A 24,319-nucleotide genomic window follows, 5' to 3' on the forward strand; every position below is an offset into this window, starting at 1 on the left:
GTCAAATCTTAGCCAGCTGTTGAGTCATTTGTCCGAAGTCACGAACGTAAAAGAGTCTCCTTTGACCCGGAAGTAGTTGGTTATCCAGAAACAGGTGCCCGATCATATTTATTTGCGATCGTTATTGATGCTTACGTTGCCAGTCATAGAATATAAATAGAAATAGTTCTTTTGAATCTTTGATTTTTGTTAATCGAATACAATTGCACCTTATAGCGCAAAAAAGTTCGTAAATTTCGAAACCAATCTGTGTAGCTTTATGTTATGATTTAAGGTGAAGGTCGTTTAACATGTGTACATGCAAGGTAGCTGTAATATCTCCTGTTGCTTGTGTAGCGACGTAGAAAACTAAACGTCATCATGGTGAAGAACAGAAAGAAAGGCAAGTATTTCATTGTTAATTGATATAAAATATTGTATGGTGCAAAAGGACAAATAATATGGTTTTATGCCAGTACCGTCAATGGTTAGGAAGGCAAAATATTTTATAGCAGCTGACACTGAAGGTATGTTGTCATTGTTGTCATCTTTCTAAATGGGTATATTTTTAGATATTCCACCACACCGCCTTCGCTTGCGTTAATATAGCTCAAGGCAGCTTCCATGAGTCGTTAATCATTCTGGACTATTTAGCTTGTGAACAATATAGACCATTATCATTTATGGCCGTCAGCTGATTGTTCACACTGTCTATATACAGTGCTGTGATTATCCTCATATTAGAAAAAAACCCAACATTTTAAGCAATATCATTATAATAGTTATCTGTTTCATTCATCTGGATAATCTGCCTTTGCAAACAGTGGCTCTAATGATACACATATTGTTTGTTGTGTTTTCTTTTAGAAATACATGGGAAGTTAAAGTCTCAAGGGAAACACTCATGTGGGTGAAGAAAAACTCCGATGCTCAGCCCATAAATCCTGAAATCTTGTTAATGTCACATGAAAAAATGTTGAATACTCGGTATTCTTAGAATTGAGTAAGTTATATTTTGTGAAACATTTCCATGTCCCTGGGGTCAGATCTATCAGTATTACAGGATCGAGTGGACATTGGTTTAGTTTTTGCACCTCTAAGGTTGACACAGGAAATATAATCATGATAATGACCATTTTTCTGTTGCAATGGTTGCAGTGCCGAATGTTTCCCGTGAGGAACTGATGGTGATGACAGTCACCGAGATTATCAATCAGCTGATCAAAGCTCATCAGGAGGGCAAAGATATCAATCTTAACAAGTATGTGACTGTGCAGATGATATGATGTAATGAAACAATAATGTACTGATATAAAAGTTTAAAATAACCCTTAACTTCCCGACCCACATGGGTACAATGTTTGAAGCCCATTTCTGGTGTCCCATGCTGTGATATTGCTGGAATATTGGTAAAAAGCGTCGTAAAAACAAAACTCGCTCACTTATCTTCCTGAGTTGTATATAAGAACCCCTCTATGATGTTTGAGGCTTTCTTCATGCTCTGTGGGGTAGCGTAGTGGTTAAAATGTTGGCTCGTCACGTCAAAGACCTGGGTTTGATTCCCCAATGGGTACAATGTGTGAAGCCCATTTCTTGTGTCCCCTGCTGTGATATTGCTGGAATATTGCAAAAAAGCGATGTAAAGCTAAAACTCACTCACTTACTCATGTTCTGTTGTGTGTTGATATTTCATCAGAGTGAAGACCCAAATCTCCAGCAAGTATGGTTTATCAAGTCAGCCACGTCTTGTGGATATCATCGCTGCAGTGCCACACGAACATAAGAAGGTAAGTGTTATTTGATCAAAATGAATTAGCAGATACGTTTCAAATATGATCTTTCACTGTTCACAACGTTACATTTTCGTTGTAGAAGTGAGGTACCATTTTATAAGGAGTGTTAGATGTTCTTACTTACAAGATGTGTGAGTATGAGTAATTGTCCATGAGTTTCTGCCAGGAGAGAAGAAAGCTTGTGGTTCAGTCCCAAGGCGAAAGCTTGTGGTTCAGTCCCCAGGTGACGTCATCTGACAGAAAACAATTCAAGCATCGTACTTGATGAATGGCGCTCAGCATTAGGGGGATGAAACTGTAAAACTTAAAACCGACATGAAGTCTGCCCAGTAAAAGTGAATACACAGTGACCCAAACCCTGACAGACCCTGACACAGACCCGGACAGATACAGACACTGACAGACACAGACCCTGAATGACAGACACAGACCCTGACTGACACAGACACTGACAGAAACAGACACAGATCCTGACAGACACAGACACAGACCCTGACAGACACAGACACAGACCCTGACTGACACAGACACAGACCCTGACAGACACAGACACAGACCCTGAATGACACAGACACAGACCCTGACTGACACAGACACTGATAGAAACAGACACAGATCCTGACAGACACAGACCCTGACAGACACAGACCATGACTGACACAGACACAGACCCTTATGGACACAGACACACACCCTGACTGACACATAACCTGACAGACACAGACCATGACAGAAGCAGACCCTGACAGACACAGATCCTCACAGACACAGACCCAGACAGACACAGATTCTGACATACCCAGACACAGACCCAGACAGAAGCAGACCCTGACAGACACAGTCACAGATCCTGACAAACCCATACACAGACACAGACCCTGACAGAAACAGACACAGACCCTGACAGAAACAGACCCAGATCCTGACAAACCCATACACAGACACAGACCCTGACAGAAACAGACCCAGACCCTGACAGACACAGACACAGATCCTGACAGACACAGACACAAATCAGATACGCACACAAACAGAACACTCACACACAGGGGTTTGGGCTGCAAAATGTTTTAATTCACAAATTTATCCTTTTTCAATCATGTCCATGTTATTGCAGATTCTTTTGCCTAAACTGAAGGCAAAGCCAGTCAGGACGGCAAGTGGTGTAAGTAGCACATCCTCTTAAAAACACTGTTGATAAACCTTCTAATAAACATCTATGAAGTTTGCAATATGTAATTGTGTTTCACGTCATCATGGTAAAGTACAAGTGTCATGCTTTCATATTGGTATCTCAACCTTTCCATGAAGATTTGTTGTGCATCATGATGACACATTCTATTACAGCACTGTTGCTTGTGTGATGGATATGAATGTTGCTGTTGTAGATTGCTGTGGTTGCTGTGATGTGTAAACCTCACCGCTGCCCTCACATCGCCATGACAGGGAACATCTGTGTGTAAGTCTCAAAGTGCAAAACATTTACATAGGTCCAAACTGCTTTACTTGATATCTTTCAGTTTTTAAGAACCACATTCAAAATATAAGCAGGCAGGTTGAATTTGAGATTTTTTTTTAAAACTAAAAAGCTCAAGAGCATCGGACATTGTATGATTGCGCGGTGGGCGAACTGGCTAAAGCGCCAGGCTAGTGATCCAGCGAGCTTGAGGTGACGGGATCGAGCCCACCTGTGACCGGGTGTAAAAACCTTGGAGTCAACTTTGTGTGCAGACTCTTTCAGTGTTGTCACAACCCCTAGTGTACAGTACACAACCCTGTGCACTTAAAAGAACCCACGAATCCGTAGGTATATGACCAGATGGTGGCCACATGAATACGTGCAAACACCCAGTTGCGGGTACAGCAACGTGCAGTGAACTTGGACAAAGTACTGTGACTATGTGTCCCAGTGCACCCAGCTGTGAATGGGTACCTCGTAAGGATGGGAATGCCACAATAACTTGGTGCGCCTTAGTGGCTGCAAGAGTTTGTATGCTCCCCAGGGAGTTGAGATTGACAATACGATGTGCCGTTGAGATTGACATCCAGTGAACGAGGGAAAAACAAAGCGCCTTTGAGCAGCTGAGCGGAGCTGGATATCGGCGCTATACAAATGTATATATGATGATGATGATTTGGACCCCTAGTGCACATTTTTGTTTATACCTAAGGCCAGACCAATTTTATTTCTTGTTTTATGGATCTGCCTGTTGTATTTTTTCAAGAAAAAAAAAAAGACATGTATTTTGTTTATATATTATGTGGGAGCACTTACAGGAGCAGGGTGTTTATTATGGTGAGTTTAGATCCTATATGAAGGACAGTGTGTGATGTTTTTTTCAGGTATTGTCCAGGTGGGCCAGACTCAGACTTTGAATACTCGACACAGTCATACACAGGATATGAGGTGAGATCTGTCAGGGTTACCATCATCCTCGATAATCTCCAGGGTATACGTTACGATCACTCTCCACTATACCCTGGATGCATCCACGGTTGGTCGGATAATTATATTACCTCCCTTTGCTGGCTCCGCATTCTCACAGTAGCCAATCAGCTAAGCCGCCGTTACATCCGAGCTTGCCAGTGTCAACAAAGATAGTGGTTGCAGCCGCGAAAGTTTGTTCGCAGTGCGACTCAGATTGGGGGTTGGGGGTTGGGGGGAACATACAGACAAATTGACACGTGTGAAATCTTAAAAAAATATATGCAAGAACTCCTTCTACCTCTTTCAGAGTACCTCTGCAACAATATTTTATTATGTTGCCAAGTTCAATCAGTTAGATGATTTAAAAAGCGAAAGTGAGTTGTGATTGGTACGCTCAACTTCCCAGCGTAGACACCTGACTGGATAGAAAGCCAGCAAAGGGAGGTAATAAAATCATCAGGCCAAGCCATGGATGCATCCAGGGTATAGTGGAGAGTGATCGTAACGTAAACCCTGGAGATTATCGAGGATGGGTTACCATTGACCCAGGTTAGAATAGGTCCATATCAGCCTATACTTGTCTCCCTGTGAGGAACCAGGTTAGAACAGGTCCATATCAGCCTATACTTGTCTCCCTGTGAGGAACCAGGTTAGAATAGGTCCATATCAGCCTATATTTGTCTCCCTGTGAGGATCCAGGTCAGAATAGGTCCATATCAGCCTATACTTGTCTCTCTGTGAGGAACCATGTTAGAATAGGTCCATATCAGCCTATACTTGTCTCCTTGTGAGGAACCAGGTTAGAATAGGTCCATATCAGCCTATACTTGTCTCCCTGTGAGGAACCAGGTTAGAATAGGTCCATATCAGCCTATACTTGTCTCCCTGTGAGGAACCAGGTTAGAATAGGTCCATATCAGCCTATACTTGTTTCCCTGTGAAGAACCAGGTTAGAATAGGTCAATATCAGCCTATACTTGTCTCCCTGTGAGGAACCATGTTAGAATAGGTCCATATCAGCCTATACTTGTCTCTCTGTGAGTAGCCAGGTGAGAATAGGTCCATATCAGCCTATACTTGTCTCCCTGTGAGGAACCAGGTTAGAATAGGTCCATATCAGCCTATACTTGTCTCCCTGTGAGGAACCAGGTTAAAATAGGTCCATATCAGCCTATACTTGTCTCCCTGTGAGGAACCAGGTTAGAATAGGTCCATATCAGCCTATACTTGTCTCCCTGTGAGGACCTAGGTGAGAATAGGTCCATATCAGCCTATACTTGTCTCCCTGTGAGGAACCAGGTTAGAACAGGTCCATATCAGCCTATACTTGTCTCCCTGTGACGAACCAGGTTAGAATAGGTCCATATCAGCCTATACTTGTCTCTCTGTGAGGAACCATGTTAGAATAGGTCCATATCAGCCTATACTTGTCTCCTTGTGAGGAACCAGGTTAGAATAGGTCCATATCAGCCTATACTTGTCTCCCTGTGAGGAACCAGGTTAGAATAGGTCCATATCAGCCTATACTTGTCTCCCTGTGAGGAACCAGGTTAGAATAGGTCCATATCAGCCTATACTTGTTTCCCTGTGAAGAACCAGGTTAGAATAGGTCAATATCAGCCTATACTTGTATCAGCCATATACTTGTCCATATCCCTGTGAGGAACCAGGTTAGAATAGGTCCATATCAGCCTATACTTGTCTCCCTGTGAGGAACCAGGTTAGAATAGGTCCATATCAGCCTATACTTGTCTCCCTGTGAGGAACCAGGTTAAAATAGGTCCATATCAGCCTATACTTGTCTCCCTGTGAGGAACCAGGTTAGAATAGGTCCATATCAGCCTATACTTGTCTCCCTGTGAGGAACCAGGTGAGAATAGGTCCATATCAGCCTATACTTGTCTCTCCTGTGAGGAACCAGGTTAGAATAGGTCCATATCAGCCTATACTTGTCTCCCTGTGAGGAACCAGGTTAGAATAGGTCCATATCAGCCTATACTTGTCTCCCTGTGAGGAACCAGGTTAGAATAGGTCAGCCTATATCAGGAACCTATACTTGGTCTCCCTGTGTCTCCCCTGTGAGGTACCATGTTAGAATAGGTCCATATCAGCCTATACTTGTCTCCCTGTGAGGAACCAGGTTAGAATAGGTCCATATCAGCCTATACTTGTCTGTGAGGAACCACTTGTCTCCCTGTGTCTCCCCTGTGAAACCAGGTTAGAATAGGTCCATATCAGCCTATACTTGTCTCCCTGTGAGGAACCAGGTTAGAATAGGTCCATATCAGCCTATACTTGTCTCCCTGTGAGGAACCAGGTTAGAGAATAGGTCCATATCAGCCTATACTTGTCTCCCTGTGAGGAACCAGGTTAGAATAGGTCCATATCAGCCTATACTTGTCTCCCTGTGAGGAACCAGGTTAGAATAGGTCCATATCAGCCTATACTTGTCTCCCTGTGAGGACCCAGGTTAGAATAGGTCCATATCAGCCTATGCTTGTCTCCCTGTGAGGAACCAGGTGAGAATAGGTCCATATCAGCCTATACTTGTCTCCCTGTGAGGAACCATGTTAGAATAGGTCCATATCAGCCTATACTTGTCTCCCTGTGAGGAACCAGGTGAGAATAGGTCCATATCAGCCTATACTTGTCTCCCTGTGAGGAACCAGGTTAGAATAGGTCCATATCAGCCTATACTTGTCTCCCTGTGAGGAACCAGGTTAGAATAGGTCCATATCAGCCTATACTTGTCTCCCCTGTGAGGAACCAGGTTAGAATAGGTCCATATCAGCCTATACTTGTCTCCTGTGAGGAACCAGGTTAGAATAGGTCCATATCAGCCTATACTTGTCTCCCTGTGAGGAACCAGGTTAGAATAGGTCCATATCAGCCTATACTTGTCTCCCTGTGAGGAACCAGGTTAGAATAGGTCCATATCAGCCTATACTTGTCTCCCTGTGAGGAACCAGGTTAGAATAGGTCCATATCAGCCTATACTTGTCTCTCTGTGAGTAGCCAGGTTAGAATAGGTCCATATCAGCCTATACTTGTCTCTCTGTGAGTAGCCAGGTGAGAATAGGTCCATATCAGCCTATACTTGTCTCCCTGTGAGGAACCAGGTTAGAATAGGTCCATATCAGCCTTTACTTGTCTCCCTGTGAGGAACCAGGTTAGAATAGGTCCATATCAGCCTATACTTGTCTCCCTGTGAGGAACCAGGTTAGAATAGGTCCATATCAGCCTATGCTTTAATTCCTGTGGCTCCATGTCATTGTTCCCTGATAACTCATAATATTGAACACCGTATTTTCTGGTTTCCGATTTAATAATTTACAATTGCCATGATGTGACTGGAATTTTTCTGACTTGAAAACTACAGCAGTAGGTTAAAATGCATCACATATTGTTATGTTCCTGTTGCTGAATAGATGATCAGCTTCATTTTGACTGTTGTTTCAGCCAACGTCCATGAGAGCAATACGAGCAAGATATAACCCTTATCTACAGACCCGTCATCGAGTGGAGCAGGTGAGCTATGATGTATCTCGACTGATGTAGTATGAATATCGTTTCCTAAAACTTATCCTACCCTACGTATTGTACTCTCTCTTCCAAATGTTGACCATGAAGTGGAAACATGCTGTTAAGCAAAGTTGACTTAAGTTTCTGGCCTCCCTGAGTCCCTTGCCCGAACACTCCCCACCGCTCCCATTCTCGGATGATTCAGTAGAATAGGATAAGTATTATGAATATACAATTTATTGTTAAAATTTTCAAGTTTTGTCTTGTCGTAAGAGGCGGGTGGTTAGGCTCAGTTGACACATGTCATTGTATTCCAATTGCGTAGATCGATGCTCATGCTGTTGATCACTGGATTGTCTGGTCCAGACTGGATTATTTACAGACCACCGCCATATAGGTGTAATATTGCTGACTGCGGCAGTCAGGTAAGCTAGGTGTTGGAGTTGTAGGGCAGAGGTAGCAGTTGCTACTGTAGCTGTTGAAGCATGTACTAGGACTGGAAACTTTGCTTTGCATCATTACAAGATGGGTCCACCATTTTAGAACAAGGTCTTGGATCTCTAGGGATTCCAGGTTACTGTTGTCACCAACAAGCATGTTGTTGTACCCTGAAGGTGAGGGATCCCTGTTCATAATGTCAATCACTGGATTGTTTGGTCAAGACTTGATTATTTATAGACAGACCCTGAAAGCTTAGCATAGCATTAAACAAACATAATTTTGCAGTGTTCCCATGGGGAGTCTGGAGTAGAATAGATCCCCAGGGTCCCAGTCTGCTTTGATTCGACAAACAAACAAACAAACACGATTCTTTACTTACTGCCATCATTTCACTGAATTTTTACAGTGAAGCAAAATATTGCAGGATAGTTGCTTGAGTCTGACATGACTAACTGATTGTTCTATATATATAACTGATTGTTTTATATATAGCTGTTTGTCCTATATATAGCTGAAGCAGCTTGGACACAGCGTAGACAAGGTGGAGTTTATCGTGATGGGCGGGACTTTTATGTGTCTGTCCGAAGAATACCGGGACTACTTTATCAGAAATCTCCATGATGCGTTGTCAGGCCACACAAGTAGTTCCGTGGATGAATCTGTCAAGTAAGTTAAAAGAAGAGTTTGTTTTCCTGCTCACCAGTCCACAAAGTGTTCATAGCACAAATATTTGTTGGCATCTGACTATATAGATCTCATCCATATTTCTGTGAGTAATGGTTTCAAACATTCATTGTGTAATGATGTACGAGTAACTTTGTATTTGTATGGTTTCCATGTTTCTCTATCTTGTCAGAGTTATCTCCCTTTCACATTTTGATGAAAGGAATGATGCATCACATTGACTTCAGTGTTTTTCACTGCGAAATTGTTTCAAATTGAGTCTCTTGTTTTTTGCAGATACTCAGAGAAGAGCAAAACAAAATGTATCGGAATCACTATTGAAACGAGACCTGATTATTGCCTTAAGAAGCACTTAAGGTGAGACTTGTCATCAGATCAGAAAGTCACCAGGCCTGACCAAATGATCAAATTTAGCAACATCCATATTCTTTAAAAGATGTGGAGGGGGGAAAAGTATTTTGAAAACAGGCAAATTTTTCCCAGCTGTACCCAACAATCTATTAAATTACAGAGCACATTGGAAAAATATATGTGTTTTTTTACTATTAACAGAAAATATTTGACTTAATGGTATTGGACCTAAGGCACTAAAGTGATCATAACTGCCATACTTTAGCTTAGGTTTACAACAACTGTATGGCTATAATCAGTTTGTGGAACTGGACCCTTGATTCTACTGCTTGTCATAAGAGGAAAACTAAGATTGTCTGTAGAACATGACCCTGGCTATACTGACCATGGTACCCACAGAAAGGTTTGTCATGACAAGTTTATATGCTGTGTTACAGTGATATGTTAAAGTACGGGTGTACCAGGCTGGAGATCGGCGGCGTGCAGAGTGTGTATGAAGATGTGGCCAGAGATACCAACAGGTGAGGGGATTGCTTGGAAAGATGGAAAATGACAATTAAAACATTGAAAATGACAAGACTGAAAGAGAAAAAGCTACCCAACCTCATTCTTGAAGGCAAACAGTGGTTAAGCCAATGCTTGTGCCTTCCATGACAAGCCAGTGTCAAAGTGGGTATAAAATGGTTCATTCCAGATGCAACTGAATTGCATTCCTACAAGTAGAAATTGTGACAGTTTCTATTTCTTTTACCTTTAATTACATGCATGATCTCTCAATAATGATGCTGAGTGTACCATTTGACTCGCTTATCTTTCATTTTATCATCCAAAACTGACTCCCACAGTAGATATTGCTTGTGTGAGATCAAGCGATGTCTACAAGTGATATCTATGTTGTAGATATGGCAACAATTGAACTGTCAGAATGCTATTACATTGTCAGTTAATGACCTCACAATGCTATGACATCACTAAGAACACAGATGACAATGCTGTGATGTCACAAAGTTGATGACACCGCAATGCTATGACCTCACTGGGATCACTGCTCAAGGAGCCTAATGGCAGTTTTGTGTTCAGATAAATTTTACTGATTACTGATGAAGAATGATTTTGGATGATAAATAAAATCTCACCCTTGTGTCTTCTTATATCAAATATGTCAACACTTGTTGATTAAAGTAAAATATCCTCGGCAAGGCTCGATATCTGTAACTTTAATCAACTCGTGTTGATATATTTGATATCAGAAGACACTTGGGTGAGATTCTCTATATATTTGGATGTACACTTGACATATTATGAGTTGTATGAAAGATGACAATATCCCTATAAAAAGTAGAGTGATATACTTTGTTATTATTTGAGTTTTTGTGTCATTATAACTGCAGTTATTGTTCAGTGGTTGTACTTGAAATTACAATCTTCCGAGCTGAATAGATCTTGTTATAATTTTCCTTGTACAGAGGTCACACAGTGCGGGCTGTGTGTGAGTCGTTCCAGATGTCGAAGGATGCTGGGTTTAAAGTGGTTGTTCATATGATGCCTGATCTACCCAATGTGGGATGGGAGAGAGACATTGAACAGTTCATTGTGAGTTGACACAATAATGTAGGGTTTGTCTCTGAAAGAAATTAGTCATGAGCGCAGTGTTAAAAATAGGGAAAAACTCCAGCCAGACAGGGCGATGGGGAAGCCTAGTGGTTAAAGAGTTTGTTCAACATGCCGAAAACCTGGTTTCGATTCCCCACATGGGTACAATATGTGAAGCCCATTTCTGTTGTCCCCCTGCCGTGATATTGCTGGAAAATTGCTAAAAGTGGCGTAAAACTAAACTCACTCCAGCCAGACATCAGGGCTGAGCTGGGAAGTCTCACATATGTGTTAATCCACATATCAGGTTATTATGAACAAACCCAGAAACAATGACAACACTGCTGGTAATAATGAAGACAGGATTTACTGATGACGTTAAGCTTGTTACTCTTTCTTACTGCTTCTAAATGCTGCTAAAAATATAATAAAAAGAAGTTGTAAAATTAGTTGTTAAATTAGGAAAACCAATATGACCATAGCGTCAGCAACAGTGATAATTCTTGTTCTGGATTTTATGCTGTTTCAGGAATTCTTTGAAAATCCAGCATTTCGCCCTGATGGTTTGAAGATTTACCCAACCCTTGTTATCCGAGGCACAGGTGAGACAGTAACGGTCACATATTTTGTCTCTTGCCACACCAACATGCCATTGCCAGGATGTCACTTTGCCATCAACTGAAATTCTACAAAAGCTAGTTGAAATAACGTTGTTTGTCAGCAAGTAAATATACTTAACCTATATTATCAGTATCAGCGACGTTTCGGTGTAGCCACTAACAACATTATCAAGCAAATGGCCAGATAGTGTTTTGATGCATAGGGAGGGTAATAGTTGAGTAATTGGCTGCCCAGTAAGTAGAAACGGTATGATGTTTTGTGGTCTTGGGCCTAGATTTTTAAAGCTGTCTGAGCGCATAGATAGTTGTAAGTGCCATACATTAACATTAACTTATAACTAGTTTAGCACTAAGAGAGCTTTGAAAATCTAGGCTCAGAAGTAGTGTAGCAAGTGCGTAATCCCAGCATCAATAATGTAATTTTTCAAGTAAAATTGATATTTTTATACTCATCCTGATTCATGATCTTTTGCTTATCTCCCTTTTCCTTGCGAATGGTAGTGGAACACTTGAATCCCTTGAAGTTCCCGAAGCAGACGTAAACATACACTCACCCACGAGTTACCTCCCTTTTGCCCTTTCCCGTGCAAACAGTCATGTGACCAGCCTTACTTGTCAATCTCTCCTGATTTTCTGCCCATGCACTTGGATCTGCTGTCAAATCCTAAGTGTTTCCAGCGGGGAGGTTGGGAGGGCTTGACCTCATGAGTCAGGATAAGTATAGAACCAGGTAGTTGGTTCTTGGCAATGAAGTCCCATCTAAGTCCTAGATAAACTGCAGAATGTTGCCCTGTGTCGAATCTGGTTCGACCAAAGTCCAGCGCATGTATCTCTGATATTTGAGCTGCCGTGGCTAGCACAAGCAGGAACAGTCTTCTGTGTCAGCAACTCGAAGGTAGTCTGATCTAGAGGTTCGTAGGCATCACTCGTAAGATGACGTAGAATTACATTCAGATCCCAGGCTGGAGCTCTGAACTTCTTTTGCTGGTCCTCCAGTTTAAAAGATCTCAGCAGAGCAAGTAATTCTGGTACTTTCGTCAACTTGATGCCTGTTTTCATGGTAATCACTGTACTGATGGCAGCGAGGTATGTAGATAATGTCGAACCTTTCAGATATCTAATCTGTCTAAGATGACACAGGTATTACGTCACTTGAGGATGAGTAGCTTTCCTCGCAATGAAGCCATTCCACCTTGCATAAGTCTCAAACTTCAGCCACTTGTCATCATACAGGTAGGTATGAGTAGGTTCGGCCAATCTGGTAACTTGATAGTTGGACTTCCTAGATCTTCCATTAGGTCTAGGAACCATACTCTCGCTGGCCAGTATGGCGCGACCAAAGTCAGATGTAGCGCCTGTGTCTGTTTGATGTTCAACAGTACCCTCGGTAGTACCTTCGGGGTGGAAATGCGTAAGTGTTTAGTCCTTCCCAAGATATGCTCAGTGCATCTGTTGCCCAGGCTTGAGGATCTGGAACTGGTGAGACAAACGTCTGTAGTTGCTTGTTGAACCTCGTGGCAAACAGGTCTATGCAAGGGGATCCTATTTCCCTTATGATGAGCCGGAACGCTTCTGGATGGAGCATCCATTCCATAGGTGACGGTAGCAGTGGTCGGGAGAGAGCGTCTGCAAGTACGTTCTTGGCTCCGGGTATGTGACACGCCTTTATCCAGATGTTTGCTTCCTCTGTGATGTGGAACAACTGGAATGTGAGCTGTAGCAGGCTTGGAGACCTTGTGGATCCATGCCGATTTATGGAGTATGCCACTGTAGAGTTGTCCGTGTGGACCATCAGCATGTTGTTGCTCAACGAGCTTGACCATAGTTGTAAAAGTTGATCACGGCTTTCATCTCCAGCAGATTGATGTGAAGATGCTGTTCTATTTTGGACCACCTCCCTGATGCAACTTGATTGTTGAGATGGCGCACCCCAGCCTTGTATCGAAGCGTCTACGTAGAGATGTGTGTTGAAGGCCGGCTCTTGTAAATAGGTCCCTCCGCAAACGTTCGACCTGTGTGTCCACCACAGTAGATACCTCTTGAGGTTTTCTGGCAGCAAGATAAGGTCGACGCCGTCTAGATGTTTTGTCAGGGACCGTTGCAGCGCTTTTAGTTGTAGCCTTCCTTTGCGAGGTTAGTAGACCGAGTAGAGCTTGCCATGATCGTTGTGCTAATGGAGAGATGACTGCTAGTGGAATCATGGCTTGTATCTTGACCCAACGATCTTATGGGATGACAATACGATTCTGTGTTGTGATAAACCTTATCCCCAGAAATTGCAGATCTTGGTTTGGTTCCAACTTTGACTTCATAAGGTTCACCAGCCATCCTAGTTGAGTGAGCAACTTCTTCGTGAAGTTCAGCTGTAGTCTGAGTTGACTGGCATCTTGGTGAACCTGAATGCCGTCGTTCAAGTAGAAGGCATTGCGTAGACCTCGATGATGTATATATGCGACTATAGGCTTGGTTACTCGTGTGAATAGCCACGGAGCCGAAGATATTCCAAACGGTAGGACGTTCCATTGAAAGTGCTGCCCTCTGAATAGGAATCGTAGATACTTTCTTGATTCCGGATGTATGGGGATGTGTAGATACGCATCCTGCAGGTCTATGCTGGCCATGTAATCTGCTGGACAGACGAGTAGTCTGAGTGGAGGTAGGTGGATCATTCTGAACCTGTCTGGTTTCAGTGGATAGTCTTTGTTGAATTTGCGCATGTTGTAAATCAGTCTGAACTTCTCTTTGGAGTTCTTCTTGGGTACTAGAAAAATTGGGGAGTAGAAGCTTGGAGTGAGATGATGCTGATCTATTATCTCTACTGCCTCCTTCATAAGTAGTGAGTTGATGGCTTCTTGTCTGCGTAGCAAAGTAAGACCTGCAGATATAGATGCCAGATGGTCCGATAAAAGTATTGGTCCTTCTTCTGAGTTATGAGCGCCGAATATATCATTCTGTCCTCTTCTGAACTTGGGATTTATTGATCAATGCTTCATTGATAGCTCTGGACCTGGCCAACCTGAAGAAGGATCTCCTTGTAGCAGTATCAAGTTGAGATAATTTTTTATCTTCCACTTTATACATCTTGTTCCTGGAGTCGTTGACTAACTTCATGTTATCATCCCATTCAGGCGCCTTTATAAATGGATCCATATGATGTAAGGGGAATCACTTCACATTAAATGATGGCAGATGCTGACTCTGGTACTTGGATGCTTTCGCGAAAGCTGTGCGTAGGTTAGAGGGTACGCATCATATAAGTGTAGACTTCATCTTTATCCTTAGAAGGAGACTCCAAGTTCAACCCGTTGGCAATCCAAGCTGTAACCTCTGCATCTGGGAAGACGAAGTCTGCTTGCTCATCCAGTATCTCCTGATTATTAGAGCTAGGCCTCTGCGTATCATCCATCTGCGAATCTGTATCCCTTCTCAAACCTTCATCATCCTTTCGCGAACCTCTGTCTGAAGATTCCTCCCTACGCGAACGTCTATCTTGAGAGTCCTCTCTTTGCGAACCTCTGTAGATTCATCTCTTCGCGAACCTCTGTGATGTGAGCTTTCTCTTTGCGAACGTCTGTCACTAGATGTATCCCTTTGCGAACTTCTGTGATGTGAGCCTTCTCTTTGCGAACGTCTGTCACTAGATGTATCCCTTTGCGAACCTCTGTGATGTGAGCCTTCTCTTCGCGAACCTCTGTGATGTGAGCCTTCTCTTCGCGAACCTCTGTGATGTGAGCCTTCTCTTTGCGAACCTCTGTGATGTGAGCCTTCTCTTCGCGAACCTCTGTGATGTGAGCCTTCTCTTCGCGAACCTCTGTGATGTGAGCCTTCTCTTTGCGAACCTCTGTCACTAGATGTATCCCTTTGTGAACTTCTGTGATGTGAGCCTTCTCTTTGCGAACGTCTGTCACTAGATGTATCCCTTTGCGAACCTCTGTGATGTGAGCCTTCTCTTCACGAACCTCTGTGATGTGAGCCTTCTCTTTGCGAACCTCTGGGATGTGAGCCTTCTCTTTGCGAACCTCTGTGATGTGAGCCTTCTCTTCGCGAACCTCTGTGATGTGAGCCTTCTCTTCGCGAACCTCTGTGATGTGAGCCTTCTCTTTGCAAACGTCTGTCACTAGATGTATCCCTTTGCGAACTTCTGTGATGTGAACCTTCTCTTTGCGAACGTCTGTCACTAGATGTATCCCTTTGCGAACCTCTGTGATGTGAGCCTTCTCTTCGCGAACCTCTGTGATGTGAGCCTTCTCTTTGCGAACCTCTGTGATGTGAGCCTTCTCTTTGCGAACCTCTGTGATGTGAGCCTTCTCTTTGCGAACCTCTGTCTCGTTATGAGTGACTTCGTGAACATCTGTGAGAGATATGAGATCTCTATCTAGAGCGGCTAGGTGTAGGAGATGGATCCTTTGATGTTCTCGAACATTGAGGGTTCGCAGATGTAGAACGGTGACTAGGCATCTGATCTCTTCTATCCTCCTCCAAGATGACAGAGTCGTCCGACTGTGGAGACCTTCGCAAAGGTGTACGTTCGCAAAGGTTGTCTTGAGACGTAGTTCTATGAGGAGTAGGTTCGCGCAGGTCCGTATGTTTGCGTACGATGTCGGTAGATGAGAGGCTTCGCCGAGCCTTCGCTTCTTCCTCAAACCTACGTTCCATCATGGCCATCATCTGGTTGGTGAATTGTCTCATAAATCACCCGGATTAAAGTTCTGCGTTGGTTGAAGCTGCTGCGGTGTAGAAGAAGCGTTCGCGAACGCTGATGAGTTGTGTGCCTCGACTTCACTGCGTTGAGAAGTAAAAGGTAGTTCGTCAAACAGCTGGCCTGCTGTGACCATTGCAGGAGGCGATCTAGTAGTCGTAAAAGTCGATTGAGTCGCTGAACTTGTAGGTACTATGGGTGGAAGTAATGGTGGATCATCAAAAACATCTACTTCATGTGGAGGTAATATCTCTTCGTTGAAGGATTTCTGATGCGTTGACTTACTAGCCCACGTCGATTTACCCTCCGATCTGGTAACAGATGCTTTCTTCTGCGACGAGTCGGAGTCAACTGCGTTGTAGCCAATCTCTTCTTGGCCCCGTACCAGCAGACTGCCCCTGCAATGTATTGAACATAGCACCAGTACTATGAACTTCAGCAGTAGCAAGCAACATACGGTTTGCAGGCTGATCTCCTGTTTTATCAGCCGTGACTTGAGATGATTTCCTCACCCGATCCATGGCACGTCTATAGATATAAGACAAATATTGATTAAATTGTAGATTTGATAAATCATTACAATAAGTACAGCGCAAGCTGGAAGAACATGGTTTGATGCACGAAAGGCATTGGGGTTGTGGATCAGCCACGGATAACCTGTTCGTGCAAACACTGCAAGATTTCATAAATGTAAACAAGTTACATCACGATGAAATTATGACACAAATACAAATAATTTTTACAAAATCTTTACATAAAATACAATATAGTTATATCCAAATCCCTACACAGCGTAATTTAGGACCTAAATAAAAAAGGATATAATGCTGTATATGGGACTCCAGTGCTCGCCCAGCCATCCACTTGGGCGAAAAGGGAGAGAGTGACAAGTAAGGCTGGTCACATGACTGTTTGCGGGGAAAAGGGCAAAGGGAGGTAACTCGTGGATGAGTGTATTTTTACGTCTGCTTCGGGAACTTCAAGGGATTCAAGTGTTCCACTACCATTCGCAAGGGAAAGGGAGATAAGCAAAAGATCATGAGTCAGGATATGAAAAAAATTATGATATATGACCATATGATCAATATTTTATCCCAGTACAAGCAATACAATCAATTGATATACAACCTCTAATTGTAATACAAAGGATTCATTACAATACAGAATATCAACATAGGGAATAAAAGCATTGTATTGGGACACTGATTGTTTTGCATCCATAGTATCTGGATATTTTCCATGGTCCAGATGTTCGTACATTGTATTTCTGGTGATATGACAAATAGAATTCCAGTACCATAATTCGATGTCAAATATGTGAAACAGATTAGAGATATGACAAATAGGTACCATAAGTTAGTGTTTACAACAGATTTGAGAATTATGTGACTGATGAGGACAACATAAAGAGCTGATAAGGTTGAATGTTGTGAGAAAACTGAAATATGCATTTTTTACAGGTCTGTATGAGTTGTGGAAGACAGGTCGATACAAGAGTTATCCCCCCAGTGTACTTATCGACCTGATTGCCAGGATCCTGGCCCTGGTGCCACCCTGGACAAGAGTGTACAGAGTGCAGAGGTTTGGAGGCTTCTCTGTATATGTAATAATAATGGAGAAAATAGTGAATACCCTTGAACTTGGGACATCTGAATCTATGTTGAGCTGTAGAATGATGTGGTAAACATGCTTGCTCATCACAGTTTTGATTCCTAAACATGTGTCTGAAGCCAATTCCTCATGTGGTAATGTGGCGTAAAACAATACTCACTCACTCACTGAAAAATGGTATGGGTTAAGTATGGTAAATGAAGTGATAAGAATCCTGCAGGAACCATGATAGGATTTAAGAAATACAGTTCGCTCTACCACCATGTATAGTGTAATAAAACACACTTTTGCCCTGAACTATTATAGTTAAAGGACGAGGACGCTTGCGTCCGAGTGCTTTAACGTCATAATAGTTCAGGAGAAAAGTGTGTTTTATTACACTATATATGGTGGTAAGCGAACTATATTCTTTCTAAGATGCCAAATTTAACTCTTTCTAAGGATAATTACGATTAATTTAAGGCAGAAAACAAATGCGGTGTGTCGGTGACCTAAATTAAGAATCCTCGCACAGGGCTAACTGGCGGCTGTTCTATTGATGTGTCTGCCCCTACGTTAAGGCGAGCGTTACCAGAAAAACAAATGATAAACAGTTTCATGGCGGTTTACGTTGGATTAAATATCTTCTATAAAGTATTTTAATTACATCTGTGATTAACGTAAACCATGTGAGCGTCGCATTTCTACTACCAGCGTATGTTTAGATCAGTACATCCAGACGAAGCTGAGTAGTCTAGCGACATTCCACGATTGCATTGTGGGAATGTAAACATTACGAACGTTACCGTGTTGCTGAAAACTTGCGAGTCGAATTGAGACATTTAAAACGTCAGAAAACATAAACGTAATGTTTCCACCAGTGATGTTAGGTGAGTAAAGCAACTGCAAACCAAGAAGCGGGATGCAGCGCGGTAGTTTACTGTAGGAAGCTATGCGGCGATGACAACTGACATGCATCGTGACGTTGCTTACATTGTGACGTAATGTAAAATGGTTCGATTACGAGGGGGCACACTAGAATGGCGCAGTGACGGGATAACATCATTCAATTGTTACGTCATCAAAAGACTATACCTTTATTGTCTGATAATGTATTTTTTGTTCGATTGTTCTAAGCGCTAAGCATCTTAGAATGTGTCGGGATGTGCGTACACGGGAAGTGGGCATACAGGAAATACACCACAAAGTGAAGCCGTACGAGGTGAGTCAGAATAAGCTTTGTGTAGAGGCAGTGTTTGAAATAAACAAAATTGTTGGGCCACCAAGGTCTAGACTTTGCAGTTGTTTTGTGAAATTGAGACATTGGTTTATACACAAAATCTGAGTTTGAATTTGAATAACATGAATCAGATTCCCTGGTACTGCCAATCTTCATTATATCTTGTCAAATCTTGGTTGTCAGGCGGAGCTGATACGCAGAGACTATGTTGCTAACGGAGGCTGGGAGACATTCCTGTCATACGAGGACCCGGAACAGGATATCTTGATTGGCTTACTTCGGCTGCGCAAGTGTTCTGAGGAAACGTTTCGTGCAGAACTGAAGGGTGGTTGCTCCATTGTGCGAGAGCTGCATGTGTATGGCAGCGTGGTGCCAGTCAACGCCCGGGATCCAACCAAGTTCCAGCATCAGGTCAGTAACGTGTGTACTTCCTGTGAAGACCCTGTAGGGTTCTGGGTAAGACTAGGTCAGCAGCTCCCTATTGCTTGTGGGAGGCGAGTTGATTGGTTTTGGTGGTCAGGTCAGTAATGCGTGTACTTCCTGTGAAGACCCTGTAGGGTCCAGGGTAAGACTAGGTCAGCAGCTCCCTATTGCTTGTGGGAGGCGAGTTGATTGGTTTTGGTGGTCAGGTCAGTAACGTGTGTACTTCCTGTGAAGACCCTGTAGGGTTCTGGGTAAGACTAGGTCAGCAGCTCCCTATTGCTTGTGGGAGGCGAGTTGATTGGTTTCGGTGGTCAGGTCAGTAACATGTGTACTTCCTGTGAAGACCCTGTAGGGTTCTGGGTAAGACAAGGTCAGCAGCTCCCTATTGCTTGTGGGAGTTGATGGTGGTGGTGATGATGATTTTTATGGAGAAGCATTTGCAATGTGAATGACCCCCCTAAACATTATGTACAAAGTAAGTGAACCACCCCTGCATGTCATGTACAAAATCAGTGGACCCCCTTCCCCCTCTCCTATAATTTCTAAGCATATTTTGTATATTTATATGTACAAAATTGCTCTACTGCTATAGGGGTTTGGCATGCTGTTGATGGAAGAAGCAGAGAGGATTGCTCGCGATGAACATGGCTCCCACAAGATTGCCGTCATCTCAGGTCTGTAAACCAGGCAGTTCTCACTCAAGTCTGCTTATGTTATGGATAAGACATGCTCAGGTTATGTTTGTGCCTTTACGGATAATGAAAACAGAAAACAAACCTTTTTAGTATCAATAATGATGACAAAAACAACAAAATAGAATATAACAACTTCAGAGTGCGAAGTAGAATTTTATCAAGGCCGAGATAAAAATAATCCAACAGGTTTAGATTTTCATTTGGCATGGGGTGGTGGAGTAGCCCCATTGTTGTATTAGTTGTCATGTTGAAAACCTGGGTTTGATTGCCCATGTAGGTACAACGTGTGGTACCTAATTTCAGTGTTTCATGATATGGCTGGAATATTGTTAAAAGCAGTGTAAAACCATACCCACTCACTCGCTCATTCTGTGTTTGCACTAACTGAAGTTGTTGCTTGCTTTCGGAAGAAACTAGTACAATGATGAAACCTGAATTAATCCTATCAAAGAAACTGAAGATTATCAAATGCTTTCCACAGGTGTAGGTACGAGGAACTATTACCGAAAGATTGGCTATGAGCTGGAAGGCCCTTACATGACCAAGTCGCTTCTCTGATGCTCCTGTTACCATGGTTACATTGTAATACCAAGACAAGCCTGTGGGTTCATGCAGAGAAGATCAAACATCATAGACTGAAAACAAGGAGCAGTCATGTTACAACTTGCATTTGTCTAGTCCACACTCGAGGGGTGGTGGGGTAGCCTAGTGGTTAAAGCGTTGGCTCGTCACGCCGAAGACCTGGGTTCGAATCCCCACTTGGGTACAATGTGTGAAGCCCATTTCTGGTGTCCCCCGCCGTGATGTTGCTGGAATATTGCTAAAAGCGGCGTTAACACCAAACTCAGCCAGTCAGTCAGTCCACACTCGATTACTTACAGGCTGTCATGAATTGAAATTTTGTTAGTCCTGGCTTAGACAAATACCATGACTACCATAGGCACAGACTTTACCTATTTGTTATTTACAAGGCAGTCAAATGAAATACTTGGTAAATGTTTTTGAGTTTGAAAAAGAATGAATTATGCAGACACAAACCTGTTATGAATGTTTACAATGTACAAACCACAATTATTGCCAGTAAAACTATGTCTGTGAGAGAATATACTGGTATATGTTCAGATGTACAGGCATTGTTGTTCAGGTTTAAACTGGCCCAATCTCAGTCTACATGATACCCAAACAAGATGCAGGAGCATCAGACATTCTTGACAACTTTTAACAGTTCTTACGCAGGTGGCCAATTTAAAGCTGCAACTCTTTCATAGTTGCGTCCCTTAGTCCAATGATCGTGTTCAAACTCCAGATTAATTCCGATGATGATTGTAGGTTGTAAGCAACACACCTGTGCTTTGTTGGGTTTCAGTTAAATGTAAGACCTGGGCCTAGATTTTCGAAGCTCTCTTAGCACTAAGATAGTCGTAGGTTAATGTTAATGTATGGCACTTACGACTATCTTAGCACTAAGAGAGCTTCGAAAATCTAGGCCCTGTATCACTTCTGGTTTTCCTCCTACATTACTTGTCGTAAGAGACGACTAACGGGATCTGGTGGTCAGGCTCGCTGACATGGTTGACACGTCATCGGTTCCCAATTGTGCAAATCGATGCTCATGCTGTTGATCACTGGATTGTCTGGTCCAGACTCGATTATTTACAGATCGCTGCCATATAGCTGGAATATTGCTGAGTGCGGCGTAAAACTAAACTCACTCACTCCTCCTACATTAAACTGATGTCATGACACAAATGAAACATTGTTCAAAGACATTGACAATGAAGGACTCGAGAAGGTGACAAGACATTTCCAAAATATGCCGTGAACACATCTTATTTAATTTCTATGGAAACTAAAGATTGATGTGGAGGACTCTTGAACCAGTGTCCCTGTTGTATTTGTTTATGTGAATGTAAATATGAAATAAGGACATGAATAAAAACTTTGACCTTAAGCTTTACATATTTATATTTGAATTCCAGAGTAGAGCAGACTGTCAGTGAGTGGTTATGTTTGTGGTTGATGGTGAGAAGGGCCAATGTTGATGGTTAATGTGTGACCTGGCCTGTCATAATACTGCACTAATATATAATACTACCAACCAAACCTGATTATTTACATGTTGTCATGGTAATGCTTGATTTGCTGACTGTGACTTGAGACATCAAAATATTTGTAGGTTCTGGTGTGCCTAAGGGAGACAACTCTGCACAGTGTAACGCACTGATGTGTCAAATGTGACCCAGATGATTAATAAGCAGCTGTCAAGCAGGGAAAGAAACCTTTCAAAATTTCCCTCTAGTCACAGGAGCATTGAGTGGACAATAATTTGTGGTCCTGTCTGTACTGGTCCAAAATAACATTCGCAAACATTTCACACACCGGTCAAGGTAGTATTCTTAAATGGAACAAATCACTTCTGGGAATGAACTCAACCAACTTCTAAATCAGTCATGAATGTTCAGTCCCAAAATGCATCTTGGTACTCCCAATGATGTCTACATTTACCATCTTACTGATTTTTGTAAAGAAATCACTAAAAGCATGTAACAGACTTTGATAATGATGTCAGCGTATCCTGTTTGTTTAGCTAGCTGTTCGTGATGTCCACCACTGGACTGTCTGGTTCGAACAAGATAATTTGATCATACAGCTGGAATATTCATGACTGCAGTATTTAACAACAAATTCAACACACAACAAAAAAAAAAAAATTGTTTAGAAAATACAAGTTTATTTCCCTCAAGTTGCCAATCATGTTCCCCAAACCAGGAAACAGATGCAAAGATAATACATCCTCATAGTGAAACCTTCAAATATATACAATGTTAGTTTCCCAAAACAGGTGGACTGTATCAACATGCTCCGGACACGCATACATACATACTTACAGAGAATGAAATGTAAACTTCTACTGAAATACTGAACTGAACATATAGGGGTGCTATAAAATCATCCAACATGGCCGCCATGGTGCAGATCTGCACAGACATCATCCAAGGATCATTCCCAACACATCTATTGGTCAAAACACAATCACTTAAATTATTCCCCTAATTGCTTGATTTTAGGTCTCTGAACTAAACAATATCTAATAAATACAGTTTTAAATGTATGTGTCTGTCTTTTAAGTCTTCAAACAGTTTTTAAAGCTTTAACAGATTTATGAATTTAAGTACTGTGTTGTCAAATGTCGATATTTTTTCCCCCAAACAGACCAAAATGCAGCAGTAATGCTTACTTTACAGATCACAGTATCACAAACATTGATGAATGGTTACTTCTATTTACAAACATTACACTTCAGAGGTCAGAATTCTGTGTCGTACAATGAATATGCCTTAAATTAGTCAATTCACTTGACAATCAAAATATACAACACATGACATGCTGTCATTGAGATAATGGTTCATCATATCATCATCACACACAATGTCCCACAATATAGACCATCTTCACTGCTTACTGGCTGAACAATGTTAACATCAATTACAATTGTCGTTTAAAACTGATCATAACAATCTATATTCTTGTGAGCTGAAAAACCATGTCTGACTTGCCCAATTCAGTAACCGTGACTACCCAACCAGTACGACGTTAATATTCATTGTCCACAGATAACTACAAAAAAAACATTGTAAAAGTAGAATCCTAAGTATATAATCCAAGTCATTCCACGCTTTAGTGCATGGATGTACTTGTCTACAGGATCTATCAAAATACTGTCTGTCAATCATGCCATGTCTTTGAGCTGATTTGACCAAAATATACTTGAAAAGTTACAGTCACTTAAATTAATGGACCAGTAATGGACTGAGGCTGAGGGCAAACATGATTTAATCAATTACCTCATGATAAGGGGACAACTCCACATCCCATCAGGAAATCGGAATATAATTCCAAGCAGGTCTACATGAAAGTCTACAGTTTTAATCAAATAAGCACATATATTTCCTAAACTGTCATTGCACCCAGTTAATCTAGTTTGTGGGAATCATACTACACAGCCTTTTAACTGTTCATGTGCTAGAACTTATTTTGGGTAGTATATAATATCAACCTCGCATGCAAACCCAAAGAAAAAAGATTCTGTATGCAAATATTCAGAATTGAAAAAATATGGCAAATAGGCAAAGGCAGGCACCGACAGCCTAGTTTTGAATAGCTAATCTGGTAATGTCTAGATCTATTGTGGACTAGAAGGAATATTTGATTGCAAAAACTTTCTGGGATGTACCTGTTTTAACAAAGTGGTTTAAAGTAA

General features: G+C 42.0%; 1 protein-coding gene across 1 annotated transcript; it reads left to right on the forward strand.

Moving 5' to 3' along the window:
* Positions 1-265: 265 nt before the first annotated feature.
* On the forward strand, positions 266-20,806 carry LOC124283938 (elongator complex protein 3-like). The gene is given in 17 exon segments (XM_046719977.1): positions 266-382; positions 1,138-1,240; positions 1,676-1,766; positions 2,890-2,937; positions 3,161-3,231; positions 4,116-4,179; positions 7,660-7,728; positions 8,675-8,829; positions 9,124-9,204; positions 9,636-9,719; positions 10,665-10,791; positions 11,321-11,393; positions 17,571-17,790; positions 18,853-18,922; positions 19,124-19,351; positions 19,956-20,037; positions 20,540-20,806. Coding segments are annotated over 17 exon segments (1,665 nt in total). The 5' UTR covers positions 266-360; the 3' UTR covers positions 20,617-20,806.
* Positions 20,807-24,319: the final 3,513 nt, after the last annotated feature.

Source organism: Haliotis rubra, unplaced genomic scaffold (assembly GCF_003918875.1).
Source record: "Haliotis rubra isolate DU_JTF1 unplaced genomic scaffold, ASM391887v1 Scf325, whole genome shotgun sequence".
NCBI classification, from domain to species: Eukaryota; Metazoa; Mollusca; class Gastropoda; order Lepetellida; family Haliotidae; genus Haliotis; species Haliotis rubra.